Source organism: Cavia porcellus, unplaced genomic scaffold (genome assembly GCF_034190915.1).
Source record: "Cavia porcellus strain 051 isolate PalLab524CR breed Dunkin Hartley unplaced genomic scaffold, mCavPor4.1 scaffold_18, whole genome shotgun sequence".
In the NCBI taxonomy this organism is placed as follows: domain Eukaryota; kingdom Metazoa; phylum Chordata; class Mammalia; order Rodentia; family Caviidae; genus Cavia; species Cavia porcellus.
In genome coordinates this window covers 44234227-44243834 of record NW_026947501.1, presented here as the reverse complement: position 1 = coordinate 44243834, position 9608 = coordinate 44234227, and the positions used below count along the sequence as shown (strand labels likewise).

General features: G+C 41.9%; 1 long non-coding RNA gene and 1 gene segment (V, D, J or C); both read left to right on the top strand.

Annotated features, from left to right (window-relative positions):
- Positions 1 to 1071: 1071 nt before the first annotated feature.
- LOC100715420 (uncharacterized) lies at positions 1072 to 5107 on the top strand. The gene is made up of 3 exons (XR_010040728.1): positions 1072 to 1183; positions 1303 to 2623; positions 4880 to 5107. It is a non-coding gene; the product is annotated as an uncharacterized LOC100715420 (long non-coding RNA).
- A 1675-nt stretch (positions 5108 to 6782) lies between these two features.
- On the top strand, positions 6783 to 7389 carry LOC100715989 (immunoglobulin kappa variable 1-39-like). The segment is given in 2 exon segments: positions 6783 to 6932; positions 7055 to 7389. Coding segments are annotated over 2 exon segments (465 nt in total).
- The last annotated feature ends 2219 nt before the right edge of the window (positions 7390 to 9608 follow it).

The window sequence follows — 9608 nt, the reverse complement described above, 5'->3', positions numbered from 1 at the left end:
TTAAAAGTAGAATACTGTGAAATTACCAAGCAATTTCCAGGAGTTGAGGGGAAAGAAAAGACCCCTGGACAAGTACTCCTCAACCTTGAAACATTTCCAAGCTTGGCAACCAGCAAGGGTATCCCAGGTCCCCCACTCTTTCCCAAAACTAACTTTTTGTCATTTCTTGTAGTCACATACCTGGACCTTAACTACCCTGTGATCATTATCTTTTCTGAATTCCAGAAGAATTATTAGCTGTTTGTCTTTAATAGTTGCATGATTTATTTATTAAGAAGACGAACCATGAAAATTTCTATAGACACTTGTCTGGTAGTGGGCAGAATAAGATCAAGTTCCTGTATTTGGGATTGGGAGGGGTGATTAAGTGAAGAAATTAGGGCCCCAATCCAAAAGGTTGCTGTTACAAAGCTTTCATTAAATGGCAAAGAAACCCTATAATACACAAAGCGAGAGTCCTCATCCTAGAGAATGAATGAATGTTTGACTGTTGAAGTGAAAATTTCCCATTAAAGGAGGGAGCTCTCTGTCCAGCTCTCTAAGCTTATGTGGCTGGATCCTCAAGGGGCAATGGGTCATGTCTCCCCCATCTGCCAGTTCCTCAGGATTTCCTGCTTTACTTTGTGATGTGAAGTGCACTTGGCTATGATGCCCCTTCCAGGAGGATTCTTAGAGTATGACCTTGGTGAGCAATGAGACAGGAGGGGTGAGAGAGGCAGGTACACAGCTCTGAATGTGGGTGGCCATAAGTCAAACAGGAATGAAGAATCCTTGTGCATTTAGAGAGGGAGGGGACAGAACTTTTTAATCCCAGCTCTGTTCAAAGGTGCAAAGGGTGTTGTGATCCAACAATAGAACATGGTTCACTCTAGTCATGGGAGAACAGCTGGATTCTGCTCTGTGGCCCAAGGGAGAAACACATTCTCAGGGAAATTGGTGCCATCCTGGCCTGGAAGTAACCCCAGATAACCATGGACCACTGATGAGACGACACAGCCTAGCAGCTGTGTGCAACCCTGCTCAGCCCCTGCTGATTTGCATGCACACAGAGCACAGCACATGCCCAAAAGTATTTCTTCCCAAAGTTCTCATACCATGTGCAGGAGTCAGTCCTGGTCCAGACACAGCATGGACATGAGGAGCTCCACTCAGCTCCTGGGCCTCCTGCTGCTCTGGCTCCAAGGTGAGAAAAATTTTATTTTGTAATTTAGTCTAGTTAGAGTTCCCTGGTCACAGTTGCCTGGTTCTACAGGGAGGTGTTGTTTTACCATGGTTGTGTTGATACTTGTTTCTGATTTCCAGGTGTCAGATGTGACATCCAGATGACTCAGACTGCATCCTCCTTGCCTGCATCTGTGGGAGACACAGTCAACATCAAGTGTAAGGCAAGTCAGGGTATAATCAATGCTTTAAACTGGTACCAACAGAAACCAGGGAAATATCCTCAACTGCTGATCTATGATGCAACCAGTTTGGGATCTGGGGTCCCTTTGAGTTTCAGTGGCAGTGTATTTGGGACAGATTTCACTCTTGCCATCAGTAGCCTACAGCCTGAAGATGTTGCTACCTATTACTGTCAACATGTTTATGGTACCCCTCCCACAGTGATACAAGCCATGACACACCAGCCAGGGAAGCAGAAGTGTGAGGTTGGGCTGCCCCAGCTCAGCTCCACTGCATCTGTACTCAACTGCTGAGAGCATTTCTCTGAACAAGCCAGGCTTGAATGCTCCTTTGAAGCTTTAGAAGAAGAACCAAGCCTGTCGTCTACACCCTTACTCTCTTTCCTTGTTTTAGCTACTAAAGCACAGATAGTCCAGCTCCTGTCCTAATTAAGTGAAGGCCACAGATGAGCACCTCTGAGCAGTGTGGATTATGGCATAATTTTGGATTCAGACAGCAACATAGAAGCCCTTCTGTGTTCTAAGCAAGGATTTTTAAAGATCTCCTTCAATTTTTAGTGTAGATTTGTTCATGGAAAAGTTTAAAATACAGAGGTGGCCCTGATTACCCAGTACACATGGCTCTGCAGTCTATCATCAACAACCAAGGACAATTTTGTTACAAACCATTAAGATCCATAAGTGTGCAAAGTCTGTACTTTGCATGAAGGTTCACTATTGCTGCTATACATTTCACAAGAGGAAACAAATGTGCAATAACACACACGCAGCGTTTGCTACTGTGCAATTTTGTTTCATTGCCATAAAATTCTCCACCCTAAAAATTATCCCTGTTCATTCTCCTCCAATTCCTGCCAGTAATTTGTATTTTACCATCCCATTTCCAAAATGACAAAATCTTGCCTTTATAACTTAGAAGTTTTTGAAAGACAATCTCAGAATATGCTGTACTAAGAAATACAATAATTAAAAATATTGAGTAACACCTCTTTGTACTTACAAGGTTCTCTTTATCCCTTCTGTGTCCTCTGTTCAAGACCTGGAGGCCTTGCTGTGCAACCCTTGCTGGTGCTCTGCTTCTTCTACGAAGTCCCTTCCTGTCACAATCTCTCAGCGGGATGTGGTTACTGTCTCTGGACAAAGATCAACCTGAATCAGGTGCAGCAGTGAGCTGCAGACCTGGAGCTGTGGCCCTCTGAGTCCTGGTGCTCTGGGTCCAGGTGAGACAGCAGGGTTTGGAGAGGCCTCCATGACAGGACCTATAGCACCCAGGAGTCTGAGGCTGAGACTGTGTTCACTGTGCCCCACGTGCACTGTCCACTTGATCAGCCAGCATCACTCTTGCTGGGAAGACTCCGTTGTTGGGATATCATTCACTGAGGGGCTCACATGTGTCTTGTTCTGGCCTTTAAACTCCCGTGAGAGCATTGCAGGCTCTAGGGCCCAGCTTCCCTTTAAGTGTCTCTTAAGAGAAATGGTCTCCACCACTTTCCTTGCAGCAGCAGAATCCAGGCAAGTTTCCAAAGACTCAGCAATGTGCTGTGTATGCCTTGGCTTGAATCTGTCTATAATTGTGATTCAAACACAGGATAAATGCTCCAAGTACTTTATAGATAATACTTAGTTAAAATTAGAAGCATAATTCCACAATTAAACCAGACATAGATCCAGGGCTGAATAGAAATATGTTGCTCGTGGCTAGACTATTGATCAATAGGGGTGGATACACTTAAATAATTTTAGAAAATTATTTTGATATTCACTGTTCACATCTCCTTTGTCACTCATATTGTTATATACAGAGACATAACTTCCCTAACCTGCATCCCGTAAGCCTGATGACATCATTCTTTCCTCGGCTCTGTAGTTTTTGCTTCAATTTCCCTTTCTACTGAATTAATTTTTATTTCACGATGAGTCCTGCCAAAATAAATCTCAGGACCCAATCCTTTTCTGTAAGAGTGCTATGGTTTTCTAACTCCATTCTTTCTTTGAATATAACTGAGGTTCGTGTGGGGTGAGGATTATCTGATGACCTTTATTCAAATCCATAATTGGGCAGTTGGCTGACTGGGACCAGGAGAAAGTGAGGAGGAAAAGAGGAAGCAGAAGGGAGGAAAATAACATTATGCCAGTTGTGAGTGTTCTTGGATTGAGGAGGAAGGAGGAGATTACCTTTTTCACCTTAGCAGTGTTAGCTACTGTGTCAAATGTAAATTTGCGAGGTTTTTCCTGAGCTGTAACACAGTGAAACAATGTATTTGTGTTTATTACCTTAGGGAATAATCTGAGAATACCTAATACATATGGAAATATTGCACAGTTAGTTCATTTTGTTCACAGTCTTTTAGGGGAACTATATGTTACCTCAGGTATGAAGCTGTACTTGAAGGAATAAAACACGTAAGACTTAAAAATTTAAGAAAAAATTAAAAAATACCTGTCACTATAGATAGTTGAATGTAATTATAAATGAACCAAATTATACAGGTGTTAATTGCTAATTATCCAAAGGATAGAAACTCATGATATAAAAATTCTAAGAAGTAAAGTTACACCTGAATAAAATTAAGGTTTTTTTTTATTTTCTATCTTGAAATTAACCTTCAGTGTGTGGAGCAAAGTGTTTGCTATTCTGAATGGCTGCTTTCTTGTGAGCTCTCAGAAGATGATGTGATAATACATCTGTCTGAATAAATCTAGCGAGTCACCTCTCTAGTACTCTAACTGTATTATAAAAGTAGTTTACAATGCCATCCCTTAGAGATGGGTGGGAAGAGGTTACCTGACAACATTTCTCTGTTCAACCCCTAATCCCAGCATTGTCTGTGAATTACAGGTTAATGGTGATTATAAAGAAGATACAGGAGAAGAGAGGGAAATAGGATGCTAACAAAGAGTTTTCCTGCAGTGAGGAAATGAGGAAGTGTGAGGTTACTTTGTTTTCTCTGCATTAACTACTCTATTAAATACTGATTTCAGCAATTAACTCAGGAGGTGTTTCCTGATCTATGACTCAGAAATTTTCTTCCTTACACCAATGTATTTATAATCATGCTTATTACTTTAGAGGTCCTCAGAATAACCAATAAATATTAAACAAATGTACTTCTAGTTTATATAGTGTTTGAAGGTAAATATTCATTACCTCAGTGACAAAGATCTAACTAAATGCAACAAAGTAAATAGTAACTGGCTATGTAAAATTGGAAATACTTGTAGCATTACACATAAAAGTATAATTGCCACTGAAACATAAAATATCCTGGTGAACAAACTAAATGGTATCAATCTATGTATCTGATTAAACAAACTATATAGCCTTAATGAACCAACATTTAAAAATGTCAAACATAAGGGACAAACCAGAATACAATATCACCATATTTATTTTGAACACAAATGTCTGTATCAATGTATTTGCTATTGTGAAAATTGTCTATTGTGACCTTTATATATTATCACCTCTTGTTTAGTTTGGACAACATAGATGCTCTTAGAAGATTTCTGGAATGAGTGAATATTCGTGATATTGGGAACACCACCTGCAGTAGCAGAGTCATCAATGTACCATCAATGAAGCTCAAATAAATCTAGAACTGCTGTGTCCATATTATGTTACTAGCATTTAAGTTCATTGCTTTCAATGAAAAGTGAGAGCAATGGTTTCCTGAGAGATGTAACACTGTGTGATACATTAATCCAGAGATGCTGGAGGCCCTTAAAGGAAGTAAGTGTTGGTGGAAGCAGAAATATGCCTGGGCTCCAGTGCTAGCTGTGATCCCTTCCTCATGCCCTGTGTAGAGACTGGGAAGAGAGAGCTAGAGAGTGGCTTGCGGGAACCCAGCACTGAGACCTTCTCACATCTCAGCTGCCACAGTTGCAGCCAGTCACCAACCACTGAGAGTGTGAGCTAGGGAGCTGCTGGGTTCCCAGAGGCTGCTCTGGCAGGGGTTCTGGGACAGGAAGGATGGGCTGGCCTTACAGATCTATAGTGTGATTCTTCACAAACATTTCCTGCAGGGTCTTCAGGGGCTCATGGGCATTGCCAAAACTAAATCTTTGTCCGATCATGAGGGTTACACATGTCATGTTCACAGTCTTATTACCATTATCACTTTAGATTTCTAGGTGAACTGTTAGTCTTTTGTCCTCAGTAGTAGGATGATTTATTAAGAGGAATCATTTAAATTTCTATATCATCTTATCTCATACGTAATAGAATACAATCAGCTTCAGAAATACAATTGAAAAGATTCAGTCAAGGCCTGAGAGTATCAAAATGTACAGGTTGCTGTGTTAAAGATCTTCCAGTAGATGGCGAACAACCGCACATTAAACAAAGAGTGATGCTTTCCTGTGAGGGAGCCACTAAGGCAGGGAGCTCTCTGCCCAGCTCTCTAAGCTCACATGGCTGGGGCTGTTGTGCACAACGGGCTGTGTCTTCCCCATGTGCCAGTTCATTACTATTTCGTGTTTCAATCTGTGACTGGTATTCACCTGACTATAGTGAACTACCCAGGAGGCCTCGTGGTCAGCAATGAAACAGGATGGGTGAGAAAGCTAGGGCCACAACTCTGAGTGTGGCCAGCCATGAGTGAAACAAGAGTGAAGTGGCCTGGTGTATTCTGAGGTGGAGGTGACAGAGGCTGTAGATCTCGATTGCAGTCAGAGATGCAGGGGAGAAACACTGGAGGAGTCCCTACGAGGAGGGCAAGGTGTGGGGAGAGGGGTTGTTACTACAGACCTTTTCCCTGCTGTTTTCCAGAACCTTTGGCTCAGAAATATTCTGATCCCCAGATATCTGTTTACCACTTTATATGTCTTGATGCTCACATTGTTTCTTAGATGATTCTCACTTATCCTGCAATGAACATCGAACGCAAGAATCTGGCTGGGACTTAGAACTGCGCTTGGTTGAAGACAAGCTGAAACATGCTTCTGTGAGTGCTATGGAAGCCTGGGGCTGGACAGCAGCATTGGTCAGGTCCTTCCCTGCCCTCTTAGTCATTGTGTTATGGTGAATAGACAGACCCAGAGAATTTCACAGAGTTCAGAGATTCTGCTCTGTTCTTGTCTTGCATTCTCATTTTTTACTTTGTTTGAAGTAGCCCATGTGTTTCTCTTCATTCTTCTTTCTCAAAGGGATCATAACATAGAACCCTGGTCCTCAAGCAAGGCGTGTTCTGTTACGTGAGAGCAGCAGTGCACTCTACTCATGGGAGAGCAGCCTGATTCTGTCCTGTGGCCCAAGGGAGAAACAGGTGCTCTGTAGGCACATCTGTGCTGCCCTGTTGTGGACAGGGTCCCAGGGGACACTGAGCCTGTGCTGAGATGAGCCAACCCGCACCTGGGCCAAACCCCTTCCAACCCTGCTAATTTGCATGTCCCAAGATCCCAGCCAGCTACTTGTGGACTTATTCACAGGCTTCTGGTCTCATCCTGTGCAGCTTCAGTCCCAGTCAGGACACAGCATGGACATGAGGGTCCCCACTCACTTTCTGGGCCTCTTGGTGCTCTGGATATCAGGTAAGAAAGGGCAGCACCAGGAATTTACTTAGTTCTGAAGGTTCATAGTTGCCTGGCATTGCAGTGTGGGCCTGATTTATCTTGAATACCTATGTTGATATTTGTTAAGTTTCCCATTTCAGGTGCCAGATGTGATATCCAGTTGACACAGCCTGCATCTGCATCTGCATCTGTGGGAGACACAGTCAAGATCAGTTGTCAGGCCAGTCAGAGTGTTAGCAGTTACTTAAGCTGGTATCAGCAGAAACCAGGGCAAGCTCCTAAACTCCTGATCTACTATGCAAACAGATTGGCATCTGGAGTCCCATCGAGGTTCAGTGGCAGTGGTTCTGGGACAGATTTCACTCTCACCATCAGCAGCCTGCAGCCTGAAGATTTTGCAACTTACTACTGTCTACAGTATGATAGTTCCCCTCCCACAGTGATACAAGCCATGACATAAACCTCCCAGGGAAGCAGAAGTGTGGGGCAGTGCTGCTTCTGTTGTTCCTCTTTGTGTCTCCAGCTGCAGACCAAGTTCTCAAATGCATCTGGACTTTGAAGGTCCCTGGAAGGATTTGGTAGAAGTATCCAAGGAAGCTCCTCCCTCCGCTAACTCCTTTTCTGTTTCTCACCCCTGATTTAATGAAAGACCCTGATTTAATGAAGTAATGTGGAGTATGCCATCATTTTCTATTCACTTGGCATCAGTGAAGCTCTTCTTTGGGTTCCAAGCAATAACTTTTAAAATCTTTTATCACTGTTATACATTTATTAATTAATTTTGTTTTTTATTTTAAAGAGACTAAAACCAAAGTACAACAAAATAATTTTAAGCAAAACAATACAGTTAAATCCATATTGCACTACAAAACAAGGTAATAGAAATCAACAGAGGCTAACATATATACATATGTATAGCTATGTTCAAAGTAACTTCCCATAGCATCAGACGTAATGAAGTAAATAAAACAAAATGGAATAAAATCAAACAAAGTAAAACATTATAAACAGTATAGAACAATGAAATAAGATTTTAGGATATTAATAATGGCTGCAGATATGCCTCTTCAGGTCCTCCATTTAGAGACGTGTATTCACAACGAAGGTTAAAGTGCAGAGGTGTATTTCATGCCTCTGTCCCTACATCTGCAAAGTAGATTATCACCATAAATTCAACTGTGTTGCAACTCATCATGATAAGTTCAAACTCAAATTTCCCAGTCCACAATAATTTTGACTCTTGACAGTAAATATTTCAGCACATGACACAGATGTAATGCCACATGTCCAAAATGTTTTATGACGTAGTGTTGTCATAATACCACTGTCTTGTACCTATGCAGCTTCTTTTTCCTCCGTTTTCTGTAAGTGAACCATGTCTCCCCATGTCTATAGCATTCCCTTTCCTAGAAAGATAATATCCTGGTGTTTACATTATGGAAGATTTTCAAAAACCAATGTCAAAATATACTGCTATGTAACACAGAAATAAAAATAATCAATAATACATTTTGTTACTACCAAGACTCCCTTTATAGCTTCTATGATTATCACAAATATCTTGCATAGCAAGTGTGTTAGATCCTGTACTGTGCAATACTGAGGTGCTTTCATAGTACTGAGTGTGTCTCAGAGGTCACCACATGGATACTGATTGTTTGGACTTATGTTAAGAGTCTATTGTAATTTTAAAATAAGCAGTGGGGGTTCTAAACTCTTTTTTCTTTAAGTTATTTTATTGATATAATTTTGTTATAAATCTGGTGCTCATACAACCAATTGCATTTACAGGTGGACCCTGAGACTCTCACTGTTCTTTTTACATCATTCAGCGCCTTTCACTGTTTCACTGAACCCAGCTGTGTCTTTCTCCACCAGTCAAGGAGTTCCCACTTGCTCGTGTTGATCTTTTTCTTAGAAATGAAGAAAGAAAGCAGTGGCTTCAATTTTTCCCAAAGATAAGTATCTTCTGTTCTTATTTCCACATCTTCATATGTGACTTTTAGGTTGTGGCACTGAATACCTTCCATCAAAACAGCCTTTCAGCCCCGGGGGAAAAATAGACTTCATTCTTAGGTAAATATTATGGTGTGGCCTGGTTATCATAGGGCCACTAGAATGTTTTCTAGTTTTCCAATCAAGATGGCAACAGCAGAGAAGGTTGCAGCCATTGTAGGAACACAGTCTTCAAGTAACATACTGTTATGGATTAAGAATTGGTGGTCAACTTCATGCCAGCTGGATTATATCAACATGGCGCTGAGCATAGATGTTCCACCTGAGAAAATTTGCCAGCATAGAGCCGTGGAGAACGAGAAGCTATTGGGTTGAGGCATTGATGCATTGTGGGTTCACCTATGAGTTTCTGTTTGAGCCATTGGTTCTCCTCTAGAAGGTCTGGTCTTCACATTGAGCATTGCTTCCTGGCCTGGGGAGGAAGATGTGTGCCCTTTGGTCTCCAGGATGAACTGGTCATGCTGGCTTTCCAGCACATACTCGACTGTGCTTGTTGTCCAAGGAGCCTGAGGCCTCTCTTTGGCTGGGGATGGTTGTGGTACTTTTTAGGACAGACCCGGTCTTTGTTGTTAGTGTGACTTCTCAGCTCCATCATAGAACCCTCAACCCACCAGCACAGCTGGTATAGATTTCCTGGCTTCCATCGCTGACCTTTGGGCCTTCCCAGCACAGATCTGT